The 20,630-nt window shown below is 36.5% G+C and overlaps 1 protein-coding gene across 1 annotated transcript; it reads right to left on the bottom strand.

The window, feature by feature from the left end:
- Positions 1–11,181: 11,181 nt before the first annotated feature.
- LOC142986292 (caspase-1-like) lies at positions 11,182–19,951 on the bottom strand. The gene is made up of 5 exons (XM_076134716.1): positions 19,666–19,951; positions 17,547–17,719; positions 15,514–15,668; positions 14,242–14,568; positions 11,182–11,500 (listed from the first exon to the last, which is right to left on the bottom strand). The coding sequence occupies exons 1-5, from the start codon at positions 19,874–19,876 to the stop codon at positions 11,317–11,319; spliced, it is 1,050 nt and encodes a 349-aa protein (XP_075990831.1). The 5' UTR covers positions 19,877–19,951; the 3' UTR covers positions 11,182–11,316.
- Positions 19,952–20,630: the final 679 nt, after the last annotated feature.

Here is a 20,630-nt window from a genome sequence, read left to right as displayed (position 1 = left end):
CGACATTGAACTACACTGAGCTGCTTTTTTGAACATATTTTAGACAGTCTGAACCCACGGTCATCTTTGGATCCCAATATTTTAGAAGCGCGCGCGTGTGCGTGCTATATCCAGCAAGTAGCTGTTCAGAATCATTGTAGGAAAGTGTTCTAAGCCATTGATTTATTTTTCGCTTAACTTCTTTAACTGACTATGATTTTATTTATTTGTGCACTTATATTATTTAATTATATATGTGACGGCGTAAATATAAAGCTGCCTAAGCTTGCCTTTTGATGAAAGTAGTAATAATGGTAATAACTGGAACCCGGAAAATACGTCTTTGGGTTAGATGGTCGAAATTAGGAAGTTTTAGTAAGGACTTGTGCATAGAGATGGTTGCTTTTAGAATAAATATTTGACGTGTTCTCAGACCTTTACATTCCTCGTACAACATAATTTTATCAATTCCCCCAATTCGCGGCTCGCGAGCGCTGCAGGTGTCAGGTGTGCAATTTGTCGTTGGATCACCCGTGGATGAATTTTGGACTGCTTTTGTTTAGACTTCACAATTACTGAATGTTTTTAATCACTGTTTTCACTATTGTAATGCTGGTAACTTTATCTTTATTTTGGTGTTCGATTCAAACAAACTGGTTTTTCCTTTATGTCTAAATGAACCGGTTCGCGCGGGAATGTATGAATGAAATCTTAAAATAGAACATAGGTACCTACCTACCTACATAGCAACAACCACCAAAAAGTTAACTCTGCTTTCCCATTGAAAAAAGATCAGTTTTCTATGTGCTTTTCAGTCAATTGTAGATAAACCTTTCCCAATGGTTTAAAGCCGTTCACCGGCTTGGCTGGTATAGTTTGCAGTTGGCGCAAATGTAGGAAAAACAGGCTCAACGAGGTACCTATGCTAGCTTAACTAAAATAACTTACCTATTTTAGTGGACGGTGGACGATGTTATTATTTGGCTTTATGGTATGTAGTTAACTCTGCGTAACGTAGAGCAAAGTAAGGCTGCGTTGGCAATATCTGACTCACCAAACGTGCCAAACAGCCGTATGCTACGCGTCGAAAAATTAAACAGTGGTCAGAGTTGCCGCTCTTCATCGCAGCGTGGAAACTTTTACTCAAAGTTCAGCTACGCTTGCTGTACCTGCTTCACGTGAGCTGTCGTTTTCTATGCAAAATACATTTAATGCGTTTCATAGAAAATTTCGATGCGGGTCAGTAGGTAGCCCACCCCTGCCAGCATAAGTATCGCTTATCTATGCAAGCGATACTTCGACCATTAAGATTAAAGGTTAATAAGTACGGGAACTAGGGAAACTCAATAAATAAGGCATTTTATTAACCAGAATCGGTTATATTTATTCACCAAAATCAACAAGTTGATTCTTGTTTAAGTACCTCATAGTTGGGTAGGTACCTACTTTATAAAAATTGAAAACATTACATTTTTGCGTAATTACCTACTGGATCAAATAATATGTACCTAGCACAAAATTTACAAAATTTAGGCACTTGTTTTTTTTGTGGCATGAAATGTTACGCCAGTTGCTAACTGTAATCTAGTCTAAAGGTTGATCTAAATTTAAATATAACCCTTTTTGTTCATTAGAAGTGTTCGTTTTTGAGGTAGGTACCTTTAGTTATCTGACACATTTTTGTACTAAGTGGTCACATAAAAACTTTATCGCAGCTGTTTTTACCGACTTCACAAAAGGCGAAAGTTTTTGTGTATGTTCATTGGTTACTCAGCTATGTTCTGTAGATGGATTTACTAAATTATTTTAGAATACAAAACAGTGTAACCTCCTTATAATTTGTACATGGTTCCATACAAATTTTATTTAATACCCTTAACTTCGGAGATACGTCAGAAAAAAATCCAAGTAGTGTATTTGTCCAAAGAATAAGATATTAGCTTGATTACGAATAAGATCACAGGGGACCATGCATTGACCTACCTTTTCAAGGTAGTAATATTACGATAAGCATACAGTTATTAGTTCACAATAAATAAAAACTAATATTTCTAAAAATATCGATTGGTAGGCATACCTCAGGCTTGCTACACACATATACGGTTCGGCATTATTCGGTTCAGATGCCGCTCACCGCGGCCTGAATGTTAAACCGAATTTGTTGTTCGATATAAAATTGCGAACCGAACGTGCCGAGTCGAATATGAGTGCAGAGCCCGTTCACATGACGTCATACATTTAATTCAAGCTGAAGCGGCAAATGTACGGCCTGAATCAAATGTTTGTACTTAGTTGTAAACAAAGCGTATTCAACGCTTTTTTTTATTTTTACTTACATTACATTTAGGGACTTTTATCTATAGATATGTCAGTCCCATTGTGACCATCACTATTTAACGCTTAAATTGTTATTATAGTGCACATCTAATATATAAAATTTTCCCGTCACAGTTTTCGTTGCCATACTCCTCCGAAACGGCTTGACCGATTCTCATGAAATTTCGTGAGCATGTTGAGTAGGTCTGAGAATCGGCCAACATCTATTTTTCATACCCCTAAGGGACACTATTTTTTTTTTCTATTTATATGGCAAAACAACGTTTGCCGGGTCGGCTAGTCATTTATAACAATGATTTATTTCAAAAATTAATGTTTCTTAAACTGCTATAATTATATTATTATCATTCCTAAACATGGGTGGCATAGGCGGCTTACAGGCTCGCTGCAGCAAATCACCACCACTCCGAGTAACGTCGCCTGAGAACCACGTAACAGCGTGCTGCTTTTTTAACTAAAGTCAACTCCCGCACTGAGAATTTTATTGCTCTTGTGTCGCGGGGACTTTTACAAATATATAATTGACACAAAACACAACCAGACCCGAAACAACTATTTGTAGTTCGCGTAAAGAAATAATTATTCTGTGTCGGAATCGAACCCACGCCCTTAATCACTGTGCCACCGGCAGTCGCGTTATACATATAGGTATAATGCCTCATGTCAGAGAGGTTCATGGCTTAGTTAATAGTTATGGAGTTTCTAAGCCACATTCCAGCTCTCAAAGAAGCACCAAACAGCTAGCTAAGACTGATCTAATGAGATCTAAATTCGACCTTGATACACATTGCTTAATTGTCTAATAATATAGTATTAATTCTGTATTTATTATCTTTTTATTTGTTACAAATAAACCATTTAGGTTTGGTTACTAAAGACGGGTTACAATGAGATTTGAAATAATTAACGTACTCCCCTCCTTCCGTTACAGGATATTCAAATTCTGGGCTGTAGTTCAGCACCACCACTACAAGGCACCCGTATTCCGAAAAGTCATATTGCTTATCTGTAACAACGAAAATAAATATTATGTAAATACTCGTAGGTACCTACTTTTAGTACCTATTGTTGGAGAACGCTACAATATTTAGTAGGTATCTGGCGGAAAAATAAAATCAGCCTTCATTTATTTGAGAAAACGTAAACATTTTATAAATCAGTCAGAGTAAAGATAAAACTATAACTACATCTGGTTTGTATTTTTTAGGATTTAGACACAATCCATATCTACTTAAAAAATTGTGGTTATATGCCACAAACTCTAGTGATAAAATCCGTCGAAAATTGTTGTTTTTGTACCATATACGAGGGGTGATCCAAAAGTGATGTTAATGAAGGTGATACACGATGATTACAGTTAAAAAGTTATTTCTTTTTTACATAGTCTCATAACAAGTTAATAAATTTAATCAATATCTTTTCTAATCTCAATGTTTCGAAACTCTCCCAAAATGCCCCAAAACACGAGTGACTTCACTATCGTCTCCAAATTTCATGCCCATGAAGTGTTTTTTAAGCAGTTGAAATTGATAAGAGTACCTAAGAGGTGGATCTAGCAAATAGGTGGGTGACCAAGCAATCCGAAAGGCAGCCACCGCAACTGCGAACTTGTGAGTCAGAGCAGCTGGTCTTGGTGAAACAGCACTCCAGCTTTCATTTTCCCGAGTTTTTTTCGTGATGGTTTCATGTAATCTTCGTGTTTGGTGTTTTTAATAAGAGCCTATTATAATGACTCTGTTTTTCAATTATTTCTAGGTAAGAGATTCTTTCAGCGTCTCAAAAAAATTAACCTTGAATTTTTCCTTTGTCGGTGAGAAGGCTCTTTTCCAAGTCATTGATAGTTGTGGAGTTGGCCGTGTTGGGATCAAAAGGGTGGGGTTTCGACTAGTCTATTGTCAAATTACGTAACGAAAAGTTCTTAATCCGCTTGGAACTTTCCAAGATTCACCCTCGAAATGTCGACACGTTTCCGCTTTCGCTCGCTGGTTGACATTCCCGGTACCTAACGCGCGGAAACGTTTTTCATATGGAAATTGTTAAAAAAGATCCTTTAAATAGTGCTATATGAGATGTCTATTATCTAAGCTACATGTTTGATAGCCATTCTTTGCTCTGCTAACACAATATCTCCAACTTTTTTGACGTTATCTTCAATAACGGCGGTGGACGGCGTTTTTCGCGATGTTCATCTTCAAATGAAGCTCTTCCACGTGCTGACAGCTCCTATTTAAATGAATGTACTTACAAAATTACTGTCTTGGATTATATTATTGACTAGCTGACCCGCGCAACTTCGCTTGCGTCACCTAAGAGAATGGGTCAAAATTTTCCCCGTTTTTGTAACATTTTTCGTTGCTACTCCGCTCCTAATGACCGTAGCATGTTATATAGCCTATAGCCTTCCTCAATAAATGGGCTATCTAACACTGAAATAATTTTTCAAATCGGACCAGTAGTTCCTGAGATTAGCGCGTTCAAACAAACAAACAAACAAACAAACAAACAAACAAACAAACAAACAAACAAACAAACAAACAATCAAACAAACTCTTCAGCTTTATTATATTAGTATAGATATGATTTTTATACACCGAGGTAGTGGGATAAGGAAGCCAAAAAATGGTTTTTGGATATTTGCGACGACTAAAAGTTATCTTTACTTTTGAGTCGATCCATAGAGAATCGAACTATCGAAATATCGAACATCGATGTTGGACTTTGCTTATGTCATCGATGTCAACATCGATGGTTTTCCAATATCGATCATCCCTACTTTACGGAGCCTTTCGTGCGCGAGTCCTACTTGCACTTGGCAATCATTTAGTATGTTACAAATCAAAGACGGTCATTGTGTGTTTGCGTTTGTCAGCAGTTCACAACAACACGTGCAAATGGTAAAACCAGTTCATCAAAAGCGAGTAGGGGAAGTCCGGGAGAGTTGAACCACTTTTTGTTTAAAGTATCGTAATTTTCTTTAAATAAGACTTAGGGATTCCATTATAGTATTAAAAATTAGCTTATTTATTTGGGATTACTTACGCGTAGTAATTTTATGGCTTTTATAATACTGTAATATGTTATACATACTTCAATGAAAAATGGAATATGAGTCAAGTCTCCCCACCCCAAGGGACACTTGACCAGGGGTATGGGGAGAGTTGATCATGGATTTTTATAGGAGATAATAAAAAATAAACAGCTTAAATCGCATATTTATTTCAATAAACAACAAAATAAAACTAAAATTATAAAGAAACACAGTTATCTACTGTGTATTTAACAGAAAAACTTCTTCTTAAACAATTCAAGACAAAATAATTATTCTATCCTTTTATTAGCACGAGATAAGCTTGGTGGCTTCAGGTGTTCTTAAGATAACTCCTGGATTTCAGGAAAGAAAACCACAAAACCAGTCTTTTCCAGCTGCATGGTTTCTTGACCAGCTTTCAGGAAACTTTTTTGAATTTACTGTGGCGAAATCAGAAGCTAATTGCATCGCTTGCTTTCTAGTCAGGCCGCAATGCACTTTACTGCCTAATCTATACATATAATAAAATTATAACAACCTCATGTCTGTACATTATAGATATTAAAGAAAAACTAAGACGGATCTTCATACAACCAAGAGAAGCCAAAAATATGATTTAAATACGCTTTTCACGCAAAAACTTGATGAATGAAAAACTTTGATGATTTTTTTTTGTTATATAGTCCTCACTAACATATTGGCTATCTTTTTTTATTTATCCAATTAACCTGTAATAAAAAAAATATTTAACGTAATAAAACAAGCAGAACACAAACCAAACATCAAAATCTGTCACATAAACACTGTAGAGGGAGAGTTGAACCCCTGAGCATGTCTCCCTACCTCGCCATGGTGCAACTCTCCCGCATATACTACATCGACATAAATCTTGTTTCATAAAAAAACTATGAAATCTTAGCGAAAAAACACTAAGCGTACGTCAAACTATAATAATCAGGCTACATTATAGTAGCAATACACAATACATACCTCTATAAACACCTCCGTAATCTCAAAACGCTGAAAATAAATAAAAACCACTTCGCAATAACAAAAACACCTTTTCGAACCTGATAGCCAAACAAACAGATTATTGTAAGAAATGGTTGCGTGGTTGTCAATGGTCTCACGTGTGCTACCAAAGACCGAAATGACGTTTCATTAGCGTGTAATTTAAATCGAATTTTTAAATGTGGTTCAACTCTCCCACCTGGGCAAGTCTCCCGGATTCCCCCTACTGTTTAGGCAACATTCTCTAATTTCGGCTGAATATAGTTTGTGAAGACAAACCATATTTAGCAATGAGGCTCATTTATGGATGAATTGTTACGTGAATAACAAAATACTGTTGAAGATAATTTTCGCGGCTATGTTCTCTTTATTTTAAATCTTTATCTAAACTCACTTATATAATACATCTGTAAATGGGTAAATTCTGTGCTACAAATATATTTACCCTTTGGGGGTATTTGTTTGTACCTACATACAGACAGACGACTAAAATCCACAGAACTCCACTTGCTGCGATCCTTATTTTTTTGTTTTCTTCACATATTCATACATCTAGTCAAACAGGGCCGCCGGCTACTAAAACTATGCACCAGAGGGCTTCCCATGGTTCGCGAAAATGAAATTTCGTAAAATTTTGATGGTGCTAGTTTATGACCTTACCTACTCTATTTTATTTTGACACTGATTTAGCTGTTAGCTAAAGAATAAGCATGCTTTATTTCACTGATTATCGCTCACTCGCACTCATTCACTTTTATTTTTTGCATTGTTAGTGGATACCTACTGCAAATATGCAACCATCCTTCGTTATTAGTAAACCTTAAATGCGATAGTGGCGACCTCTTGGCGATATTTTATAACATTTAAAACCTACCATTCCTCCAATCGTCACTCTGAAACTCTGAAAACTGAACGTACCTCAGTTATTTGTAGATAGGAAAAATAGGCAAATATAGTTTCTCGTTTTTTTAGCTGTCGCAAAAACCGCTGGGGTTCAGTCTTGTACACCGACTTACAAACTGCCTGTTCAACTAATCGAGACAGACAATCACTACTAACACTTAGGTTATGAAATATTTTCACCATTTAGGTACAGAAACAAAACATGACTTCATATAAAGCACTCAGTGATAAATATAAACTAGAATAAACTTTACTTACATTCGTTTAAAACTTTATCGGTTTCTTCCTTGGTGAGATTCTCGTGCTCGTCCACTTTGAAGCGTAACTTTTTAAATGTTGTCGAATAACAATCTACACATTGTCGTATTTCAGCTAGCATTTCTTCTGTGGGTTCTTTCCCCTTATATTTTTGAGGGTGGAAGATGATTAAATAATTTTTCTCAAATTTCTCTAGCTCATACGTTTCAGCAGAGAATGGCAATGCTCTCGTATTCATTAATGTTTTCTTTGGTATTTCTTTTGGGTTTTCAATATGTTCTGTACGTAAATTCTCTGTTTTTACGTCTTGATTATTGCTTAAAGACGAAGAAGGGGTAGTAATGACATCATCATTTTCATTGGAGCTATTCAATGGGGATAAGGAATTTGGATTTGTTGACTGGTGGTCTTTTTGTTTTAAAGCAGCGATATGTTGTCTGGAAGTAACAATTTCAACCGCGTCCAAACTCTCGTTTGGACTATCGGCTACTTGTTCAGGTACAGCGTTAGTTTCCTTTGGATCCATTTGAGAGAGTAGGTACATTTATATCACACTGTCTAACACTTTTCTATTTTGTTTGATATGTAATGAAAACTAAATGTCAAATTGTCAACTCTATAATATAACTTGTAGTTGTTTTATCGTGCTATTTGAGTGCATACAGATTAAATATTGCCACAGATTATAAGCACTTTTCGTTATCGTTTCATAGCACGCTCGTCCAAAACGCGGCACACTCGGTACACTTCATGTCTGTCTCATGGCTACGTCATCGCTGAAATGATAACGCCCACTTTTTGTATGAATTGGGCAAAGCAAAACAAGATTCACGGAAACTATGACAAGAGGATAGAGAAAGTAGGCAGCTAAATATGGAAGTATTATGGCGGGTCTTAAGATATATAAAATCTATGGCATCTGAGTAAAGTCATTTCCGGTCTATGTGTTTCGACGTCAGCGGCAAGAACAATAATGGTCAAATATATCATATTATAGTGGTCGACATAGTCCGGTAGATAATATTGATCAAGAAGTTGAATAGTCCCTCTCTGTCTCGTTTGAAATTAATAAGGTCATATTAGCCATTTCAACCAAATTGTTTTATTTAACTAAATGCCAGTTTCAAAGCGACAGTCTTGCACAGACATACATACGTAGGTACATAGTTACATACATAATATTATCACGCCTTGTTTCCATAGGGGAAGGCAGAGACCAAAGAACGTTACGTACAAAAATCAATCGGACGAATGTCTTTGTATCGATCAACCTAACTTTCAATACGTATCGAGCATTCCTATGTAGTCTTGTTACAACTCGAGAGTCTAGCGTCAGCATTAGTCATACGAAGCCATCATACGAAGTCATACGAACCTTTACATATTAATACACTTCGCGTCAAAAAAAGCGAAACGCCCCTCCAAATTTTCTTAAGACGTCATTATAACAAAATTACTTTGTGTGCTAGAAATCATAGGGGGGATTTCTAACAGGGGATGATTTGTGGTTGCTATCAAGTTGGATAAAGAGCGTTTTCTTCAATAATGTACCTACATTTTAGTGAGTTCATTTGAAAAATTAAGTAACTGTGTATTTTTTTACACCACGAAAAATATACCCACTGTACACATGGGTTTGAAGTATAAATAAAATATTTTATTGTAAGTTTGCAGAGGCGTTTCGCTTATTTTTGGCGCAAAGTACATTTATTTATATACTTCTGTATACTTAAACAAAATGGCGATATGGTATCTTTCCAGTACTTTCCACCAATATGTCCGGCATATGAGATTATGCCTAGCGACACAAGTTTACGTCATTATATTATTATACCTATTGCAGAAAATTACTCGTCCGAAATAGATAGTTATTATTTATTTATTCAGTTCTTTCTACAAACTATTGGATAATAAAAAAAAATATAAGTTTTTAAATATAAATATGTATGACAGTCAGTAAGACCCCAGTAAATATATAAAACAGTACTCTATGTATCTGTCAGAGCTCTATGTACATAGACAAATGTCAAATGCATGGTAGTGTGTGTAATGTTTTATTCACTGATAGATTTTACTTCGTCCGCGTGGTTCGTGACTTAGGGTAGAATTATCATGCAAGCTTTCATCCAATTTACCCCCTTGGGAGTTGAATTGATCAAAACTTAGCGGGAACGTCATAAAATTCACATGCATGCCAATTTCATCGGTCCAGTTGTTTGGGCTGTGCGTTGATAGATCACTATGTCAATCAAGTCACCTTTGAGATATCTACATATTTTTAGATTATAATGTTAAATTAATATACTGCCATGCCCTAACGATTGGAGCCTTTCAAATTAAGCAAATGTTACATTAAATAGTTAAAATCAGGTAAAATATACTTAAACTAAGAATAACAGTACAATTCACAAACGTAAGTTGACGTAATGAATTCAAAAAAACAAAAGTAGCCGCCATTTTTGCTTTTTCTTCCTTTTCTTTTTCGGCAGCTTCACGTGATGTTGCCTGGTTGCTAACAATAAGCATTATTATTAAACAATATTAGCGTTCTGCACTTCTCGTACACATAAACTATAAGTGTGCCAAATTTTATACTCTTCCGTCCGCATAATTTTCATAAAATGGGGTCCAAAAATGTTTACTTCACATATCAATAAATAGATAAACATAGGTATCATATGTTACTTTGTGCAGAGTCGGATAAACTAGTCACCTAAGCCTTTAATTTGCTTTCAATTGTAAATATCACGCATTAATTTACACAGATAGGTACACACGACTGCGATAGCGATACCCGAAGGTGTTGGCACAGGTGTGCAGAATACACCTACGTACTTACGGTTCACTGTTGACGATATAAGCTCTCAAAAAAAAGCAATACGTATCCTATATATCCATACTAATATTATAAATGCGAAAGTAATTCTGTCTGTCTGTCTGACTGTTACTCAATCCTAAAAACACGCCTAAACTACTGAACCAATTTGCATGAAATTTGGTATGGAGATATTTTGATAACCGAGAGAGGACATAGGCTACTATTTACCCCGGGAAAATGACGCATTCCCATGGGAAAATTCAGGTGGTGGACGAAGTCGCGAGTAAAAGCTAGTCATTAATAAATATTCAAATAATATTCTCCAAAAATTTCCTGAACTCTAAAAATTTAAATATAATATTCATTAATGTCTTTGAAGTCGTTGTTTCGCGTCGTATTTCCTTGACTGAAATTCACGATTTCAAAAGGATCCATACTTTTTTCATATTAGATTTTCTCCTCCCACGCAAGTGTTCAACGAATCGAAACCGAGGCAGCACACCAACAACTTTTCGAACTTATGTGTATTTTAGAAATAATTAGCATTTGATCTAACGGTGTAGGAAACATCGTGATAAAACTTTGCATGCCTAAGATTTGTTTAATACTTTTAATGAGGGCATCCAAAGTCCTTAACCCGCACTTGGCCAACGTGGTTTGAGTCAAGACCTAAGCCCTCCCTCCCCAGCAGTGAGTCGGTAATGGGTTAATAATAATGTTGAGTGCCGAGATGGAGTAAGTAGCTGATTTATTTCGTATAAAAAATATTTTTTTACCAATAAATTCTATTTCTATTTCCGATGATTCTGATTATGGGGATAATAATGAAAAACAAAAAATTGCTTGTACAAAATGTATATTATAAAAAAAAATGACTTTTAGAACGTTGGACTGAAAATTTTCCGTTTTTGAAGTTTCCAACACTTGAAAAGCTATGGTATTTGGGAGAGAGATTTATTAAAGTTCATCGTCGTACATCATCTTACGTTGGAACATATAAATATTCATAATGACTGCACGCTGCAACGTTTCTGTTCAGGTGTCTGGATATTTGTTGAATTAATCCATATTCGAACTCTGTAACGTCATCACTTGCGATTGAAACGTCGGCGAGCCGCACAAGGTAACTTGCGATTGCATCGTCCGGATTTTTTTGCCAATATAACCTGAAAATTGATTACAATACAAATAAATAATCGTATCGTAGGGCCAATTAACTAGCTCTTTGAATTCGTTAATGTTCTTTTAAGTTTTACATTTTTTAAATGATTGACACTAGTCAGTGAATTTACATATATTACAACTAGTGGACCCGACAGACGTTGTCCTGTCTACACGTCTTTAATGTCCTGTCTACAATAACACAACGATAACAAAACATTTTTTTAATTTGATCGCAGCGCTAACTGTCGGGACAGACTAAAAATATTTGACACTGCGATGGTAGCACCGTCTGTCGGATCCAATGTAAAACATTCCAAAATCAACAACTACTAATAAATTAAAAATTAATTAAAAAAACATTGTCCAGCGGACAAAATTGTGAATCTAAACCATTCTCAGATCCCCTTGAACACATACAAAAAATTTTATCAAAATCGGTCCAGTCGTTTAAGAGAAGTTCAGTGACATACACACTTACAGAAGAATTATATATATAAAGATTGAGAAGAACTAGGATGCTTATTACTTATCTTTGACAGTTACAGTTCCCAACGATCTAACGTTGGTAACTGATATTATGCGCCTAGATGACATTAGAATAATTTTGAGAAAGTTTTATGACTAACTAAAGTTAAATATCGACCATTTTTAGATTTTTTTTATTTTCCCGTCGTCTCCGAAGTAATTTAGGAAGGGTCGCATCATTTTGGAAAGCCCATTAATTGCGCCAACTTTTAAGGGCACTTGTTGAAAAAGCGTAAAATGTACTACGCTTTTTCAGGACAGACTGTCGAAGTTGAGTGATGAAATCATTTTTAAGGCATGGTTCGGCTTAAAAGGGATACTTTCTGAAGTTCCAATGAAGTTGTGTGCAAATAATGAATTGGAATTTGTAGGAGCGCTACTTAAGAATACTCCACACAAAAAAAGGACCAGAATAGAGGTCATTAGTGGCCACAGTAGTCGTAAACGCATCACAGGGTGTCAATTATAAACGGCTGTCATTTTTTTATAATTGACATAATTCTACATTTAACTATTTATATGAGAAATATTTTTATTTTTTGAGAGCCAACACAACTTGGCCTAGCTCAGGTTTTCGTTAGAACGTTAACTTTTGGGACACCCTGTATATAGGAAAAAGAACCAACGTTGGGTAGTAAAAATATCCTACTACAGTTACAAAGTTAAAATAAGCCATAATTACTCTCTCCAGCAGCTGAAGGGGGTCACTAAAATTCCGTGGGCATCGTTGTCTATTCAAAATGTTATAAAATAGGTATCTAGCCTTGCTTAGTAAATTCAATAGATATAACTACTAAAGATGATTTTATCAGAGTCAGAGTTCAGATCAGAGTATTACATATGAGAAGTTGATTTGACTGGTAGTCATCTACCCTATTGTAGTTTGACACGAAATCGTTGGCCACTTTTAGAAAGTGATGATCATTTTCGATGTCAACGGAGATCTGTGACTAGCCCTCTGGTTGACAAATTTATCGCAAATTTGTTGACTGTATTTGTTTATGACGTTGACCTTTTTGTTTATCAAGCTTATTATAGTTATTAAGCGAGGACCTTATGCACACATACCTCACTTCACTTAAAACATCAAGTCGGATTATATGCCACGAACGGAAAAGACGGGTCGACAGTGCTTGACTCGGAAAGAATACTTGAATGACAGTCTGGCCTAAATAAATACCGTGGTTATAACCTGGTATATGTATTTGTGTGCTCATTGTTTTTATTTTCTGATGAATACACTCTTACTTTATATTTGACATATTTTTACTACATTTTTTTTTTGCTTCTATCCGCGATTCTCTCCGTGTAGAAAGATTTCGCGGGATAAGTATCCTATTCATATCCAGATCCTTCCTAATTCAGATCCAGATGAAGAAAGATGAATGAACTACTTCTTCTTCTTATCGTATGGTTAGTGGTTAACCTAGTGTCAAAGTTGTACAAGCCGCCCGAAGGCCTTTGACGTGGCTTAACGACTGTTACCTTAGTAGATAACAGCCGGGACCGACTTTTTACGTGCCCTCCGAAGCACGGAGACGCCCAGTTCAAATACCACTAAGCGGTCACCCATCTATGGAATGACCGCGCCAACGGTTGCTTAACCCACAGATCGTTTACCGACCGGTGAGCACAACTGGCTCTGGACGCCTCACTACTAAACTTCGTCTAGCTGATCTGTTGACTACAGTTTTCAATTGTATTTATTATCGATAGTTTCAGTAAGCGGCCCCTCTCTAATCGAAAGTTAGTCATAAGTGCGGTTCAAGAAATACAATTGTAATATTTCTAATTGTTACCTGAAGCGCAACGAAAAGGTGCGCTCCGAGGAATAAAAAATGTGCACTTCATTTTGTGCGCCTTAAAATGGTGCGCTTCAAGGGATACCCCTTTATTTTATTTGGTATTTGGTATTGAACGATAAAATTGTGTGATTTGTTTCAACTTGATAAGTTGTTACTACGATATGCTAACCATGTTTCGTTTATCATCTATACGAATTGAATTTGAGACTATCAGCGTTTACCTAATTTATATCATACAGATTCTTTGTTTCCCAGTAAAATAGGCAAAAGTTTTTAGGGAAAGCTGTATTTATTTTTTAAGCATAGGGTTTTCATATTAGGGCAAATTACCTATTAGTGCCTTTGGACTATTACCGTTGGATATTTCTGCTATTAATATAGGTAAAAGAATATTATAGACCGATAATACTTACCTTAAAGCATTGCTTATGTATTTCAAATAATCCGAGCAACAAGAAGCGGAGCAGAAATTGAGCGTTTTGCTTTGCGTCGAAGAAGTAAGATTCGCTACATAGTGTGACTGCGGGGCTACAAGGTTTAACTGTTTTTCCAGCGTGTTCGTCACAACGGGAGTCTGCTTTACTGGTTTATCTTTTAGGATGGGTGTCTGCACACCCACATTTTTAATGACTTGCGTGATTACAGATTCTATATCAAAAATTCCTGCCTGAGAATTTAAGACACTGCAAAGTTCTTGGATCAGCAGACCGCCAGGTTTCTGTTCAGAGTGATGAGAATAGCTGAAAATGTTGATAATCGTTAGTATTATAGGGCAATATTTTTTTGCTAGATTTTTTAATGTTTTGTACTTTAGTCTGCCGATCTACTATGAGAGGATATTAAATAAATGCTTGAAATAAATATGTGATTTTATTGAATTATTTAACCACCCGACCGAATCGGCTGGCAATCGACTACTGTAATATCTAGCGAAATTCAAACCTATGTAAAATACGTTATGTTATCACATTAATTCAATATATTTTTATTTATGGATCGTACAAGTATAAGTTTCGTTTGGGATCAAACCCGCGACCACCCGATGCACTGATAGTTGCGTGGCGATCATCTTTGTTAAATAAGTATAACAAAATAACCCATGACTACTAGCGCCACTCTGTTGTCATTACTACGAATTAAATGACTGATTGATTGATTTGTGTGAGGTTCATTCAAACAAAAAATAAAAAGTTCTGTACCTCGATTCTCTACCATTATCGACTACCGACAACCGGCTCGCTATCGAAATTTTGACATTTAGAATGTACTACCAAAATGTTTCCTACGACACCCGTCAGAGGCGCTGATCAGATTTTCATACAAAATTTCTCGATGACAGTTCGGTTGTCGGTAGTCGATAGTAGTAGAGAATCGAGGCACAGTTGGTTGCAAACTATCATAGCGTTTTAATAGGTTATGGGCCCAGTCCCGAATAAATCTAGAAAAAGTATTTTTCTAAGTGGATAGCTTTACTCAATCGGATCATAACGACGACCAGCTATTTAACTAAAAAGGTCGCGAAAACTATGACCATTGTACCGCGCGCCGAGAATCCATAGCCGATATAGTCCATAGTTCGCAGTGTTTATGCGGGTCAATGTGTAAATATCATATATCCTTGGCTGACACCCATAATACTAAAAAAATAGGTATGTTTTTTTAAGACATCTACTAGAAATGAATACCTTGCAGAACATTTGCCGATATATGTACTGTGAAGAACCAGAATGTGTGAGGGCTTGTTGAGTTCGACATAGTTTTCAGCCGTAGCCGGATCGCCTTGCGCCTGTTCTGCATCATTAACTTGGACTTCCTTCGAAATATTGCTGCCGCGACAAGCCTGGTAAAATGAACAGAACTAAGTTATTAATTTTTTTTTCTTTCGTTTAGTTATTTGCATTTGGCCATATGAGGATAAGCAAACCCCCTCGTTTCCGAATCAATACATGATACACTAACAATAACACACCACACGTATTACTAAATTGTAGAACAGGTTCGAGAATTATCGTTTAAAAATAATATATTATTATCGGAAATTATGCAGCATTCGAAATAGGTTCTGCTAATTCTTGAAAATCTTTTGTTCCTTTCTAGTGTGTAATAACTAATTTTGATATATAAGTATCTATATACTTATCTTAATAAGTAAATATTATATTGTAAATTACTCAACCAGTAGCTCGATTCTCTACTACTATCGACTACCGACAACCGACCTGTCATCGAGAAATTTTGTATGAAAATCTAATCAGCGCCTCTGACGGGTGTCGTAGGAAACATTTTGGCAGTACATTCTAAATGTCAAAATTTCGATAGCTACCCGGTTGTCGGTAGTCGATAGTGGTAGAAAATCGAGGTACAGAACAGCACCTCGATTCTCTACTGCCAAAAAAGTTTCTACGACGCCTGTCAGAGGCGCTGATCAGATCTTCATACAAAATTTCTCGATGACAGGTCAGTCCAGTCTGTTGTCGATAGTCGATAGTAGTAGAGAATCGAGCTACTGTTCACGTTTATTTTAAGAACTCTTTTGGACGAACCAAAATATAAGTAATTAAAATCATCAATATAATAATTGTGCATTTACAACATTTCATCGTCATTGCAATTGTTTAAAGTAAGATAACAATTTTATATAGATATAATAAATGCCTGATTATTTCACTTCACGGGCAGCATCAGTCAGCATACTAATTATTATTACTTATATTATAAAGAGGTAAAAGTAAGTTTGTAATAAGTAGGGGGTAATAACGGAAACTACAGAACCGATTTTGTAAATTTGTTCACTTCCATGTAGTTGCATTATTCCTGAATGCTATCCATACTAATATTATAAATGCGAAAGTAACTCTGTCTGTCTGTCTGTCTGTCTGTCTGCTACTCAATCACGCCTAAACTACTGAACCAATTTGCATGAAATTTGGTATGGAGATACTTTGATACCCGAGAAAGGACATAGGCTACTTTTTACCCCGGGAAAATGACGCATTTCCCGGGGAAATTCAAGTTTCGCCACCGAAGTCGCGAATAATCAAGATCATAATGACATTGAATTAACAAAATTCCGTTGTCATGGCAACAGTTTTAATGGCGGATATGCTTTAGCGCGAGTTATATGAGATATAAATAATTTTGAGAATATTTTTCGTGAAAAAAGCATATTTTGTAGTTTAGGAATAATTAAGCTTTGTATTAGTAATTAGTATTAAATATTAATAATTAGTGGCGAACGAGGTCCCGAATAATCAATATTATAATGACATTGAATTAACAAAATTCCGTTGTCATGGCAACTGTTTTAATGACGGATATGCCTTAGCGCAACTTCGTTACATTTAAGAGATATAAATAATTTTGAGAATATTTTTCGTGAAAAAAAAGCATAATTTGTATCATCACGCTACGACTAATAGGAGCAGAGTAACAGTAAAAAGTTTTACAAAAACGTGGAAAATTCTGACCCATTCTTTCTTATGTGACGCAAGCGAAGTTGCGCGGGTCAGCTAGTAGGCTATAAATTATCATGCATATTGAGTTCTTCTTTACTCATAGATGGCGTTGTGCATGTAGTGTAATTTTTTAAAATTTTAATTACGGTGTTAAGTTTTTTCGCTAATATTGATGACCCTTTTGACTTAATTTTTCTAATCTAATATTATAAATACAAAAGTTTGGATGAATGTTTAATAAAAATATCTTGTAAAATACTTGCCTGTATAATAAATATCTTGGGTTTAGAATATAACTTGGTGTTATCGAGAGGACTAAAAAAGTCGATGAGTTTATTTTCACTATACTTTTTGTTTTTTGCTCTTAGATCATAGGTTGTGCCGTGGGTTAGGACAGCCACCGCTATGCACCCGTAATCCACGTTTGACTCACTATCTGAAACATCATGGACAGCTTTAGTTCGGAGCTCGTACTATTCACCAAGAATAATAAAATGCACTATTGTGGTAGCCGAGTGGTATAAGTTGACACCTCCCACTCAAGTGGTCGCAGGTTCGAACCCGAGGCAGCACACCAATGACTTTTCGAAGTTATGTGTGTATTAGAAATAATTATCACATGCTCCAACGGTGAAGGAAAACATCGTGAGGAAACCTTGCATGCCTAAAATTTGTTTAATACATTTATTGAGGGCATGCTAAGTCCCCAACCCGCACTTGGCCAGCGTGGTGGACTCAAGGCCTTTTTTTTTTTTTTTTTTTTTGCGGGGGGAAAAATCCCTTCGGATACCCAAATTTCCTGGGGGGGAAACTCTGGGTTATGTGGTGATACCACTAAAAAACCGCCCCGGTAGCCGAACATCTGGTGCGGAGATGGAAAAGCCCTGGGCCCTAAAAAACTTCACCAGTGCCATTTGCACCTCACCTCATTGAGGCTCTACGCGGAACAATCTATGTCTGCCTCGCCTATATATTTTTTAAGGCTGGTAGCAACTTTGGCTACTAAAGTTGCCACCACATCATCCCGGACCGCATCCCGAGTGCACAGCCCCCACTGTACGCTCTTACGGTCCAAGTTCAGCACCGTAGCTAGCGATTATTAACGCTGCTTCGGCGCCGCCTCCTTTGCCGATCAGGGTCTAATCTTTCGCGATCCCGCTCCGCTGTCTCTTTTTGGAGCATAACCGTCTCACAAAAAGAGACCATGGCATCCCAACTCTCCTTGTTTGCTAACATAGAGGCCACTATGGCCGCCGGAGACAAATCTTGTCCAACTTTGTCAATTAAAATTGCTCGTTCAGACGCCCATGCCGGACATACCTCAAGTGTTTGTTTTGAGCAGAATCACAGACACTAGAACAATGGTGACATCGTGTTGATTCTTCTCTCCCGATCCGATTCAGGTACTCACCAAAACATCCATGCCCGGTGAGCACCTGAGTCAATCGAAAGGTGATGCAACCGTGCCGACGATGAACCCACGATTCAAAATTGGGTAAAACTGCCGAGACAGCACGTTGGCGTGAACAACGTGGTTCATTCAGTCTCGTGTACCAAATATGTAGAGCCTGTCGATGCGCCGTCCGTCGCAACGTTTCACGTGGTCTGTCTTGCACATCTCCAGTCTCTACCCGATCATTGCGGATTTGATCATACACCCTCGCATCCATATCCGCTAAAATGTCGAATGGTGGAAAACCTGCCAAAACTGTCGCCGCCTCAAACGAAATAGTTCGATAACCTCGCGCGGACTCAAGGCCTAACCCCTCCCTCATTACGGGAGGAGACCCTTGCCCAGCAGTGGGACAGTAATGGGTTAAATTTATATTACGTCTAGCCCTCTATATTGTCAACAGAGTCAATAATGATTGAACACCAAACAAGAAGAGTTGGGAACAAAACTTCTTCAACACTGAATAAAAATAAAGGTATATCGATATTGAATACTAGCTGACCCGGCGAACTTCGTACCGCTTAAAACATGCAAAATTAAATGTCTGTTTTTCAATATTTCTGGGAGATTTTCTTAATATTTTTTTCCGTAAGAACCTTCTCCTAATAATAACAAATACTTACAACACAAAAATAATTAGTAAAATCGGTCCAACCATTCACGCGTGATGCCGTGACCAAGGAAAACGGGTTTCATTTTTATATATAAAATATAGATGTGATTATGGGCTCACTTAAAAAGCATAAAACTTACTTATTTCAGTGTTTTTAGAAAATCACAACCTATACGTTTAAATCAACGTGATAAAAGATAATTACATGTATCACTGTTCTCAAAAGGCTAAAGTGAACTTTTATTTCTCCTTACCTATACAAGTATACACGCGCGTAGCCGCGCGGATCCACTAGTATTTCATAAAGACTACTTACAATTCTTCAATACCTTTTCTAGTTCTTTAAAAATTTCATCTTCTTTTAGATCGTCGAATGGACACACGTCAAACTTTAATTTCTTGAATGTCGTTGTCAACGCTTCTACATCATATGTTGAGAAACTCCTTTCTTCTTGCTTTGTATCGAATATTTTGTGATTAAAAATAATAAGTAGATTCTTGTCATAATTCTCAACATTATAGGACATAATGACACTATCTAAAACAAAATATTTGTAAACTTATAAATAACAACACAACGCGAGGTATTAAAGTAAGGTGTGTATTTGTTTTACTATTACGTTGCAATCGATTGTTTATCTAATCTAAACGCCGTGGACGATGTCAAGCTGCCACGTGATTAGTCTGATCCATGAGTCAGGTGTTAGTTTTATAGCTATCAAATTGTTGCTGTTGCGAGGTATTACGAGTATATCATTGTCAAATTGAATTTTTGAGATTGTCGTCTGTAATTGGTGCTACAATAAAGCTATTCAACTTTCAATATAAGTAAGTATATATGTATAATGATTCGGTCTATAGAAAATGAACATAACCTGGGTTTGCGTAAGTATATCACGTCAGCGGAGCTTCTGGAAAATAGCTCGCGTTAAAACCTCATCTATCTATACTAATATTATAAAGCTGAAGAGTTTGTTTGTTTGTTTGAACGCGCTAATCTCAGGAACTACTGGTTCGAATTGAAAAGTTATTTTTGTGTTGAATAGATCATTTATTAAGGAAGGCTTTAGGCTATGAACATCACGCTACGGTTATTAGAAGCGGATTAGCAAAGAAAAATGATACAAAAACGGGGAAAATTATGACTCATTCTCTCTTATGTGACGCAAGCGAAGTTGCGCGGGTCAGCTCGTACATACATAATACCTACATAATATAGGTGTACCCCGTGGATTACCAAACCAATCCTTGCTAGAAAAAGTTCCTAATGTTTGGATCATC

This window comes from Anticarsia gemmatalis, chromosome Z, assembly GCF_050436995.1.
Source record: "Anticarsia gemmatalis isolate Benzon Research Colony breed Stoneville strain chromosome Z, ilAntGemm2 primary, whole genome shotgun sequence".
Lineage (NCBI taxonomy): Eukaryota > Metazoa > Arthropoda > Insecta > Lepidoptera > Erebidae > Anticarsia > Anticarsia gemmatalis.
Note: the sequence above shows the minus strand (reverse complement) of the source record. Positions and strands in the feature narration are given on the sequence as shown.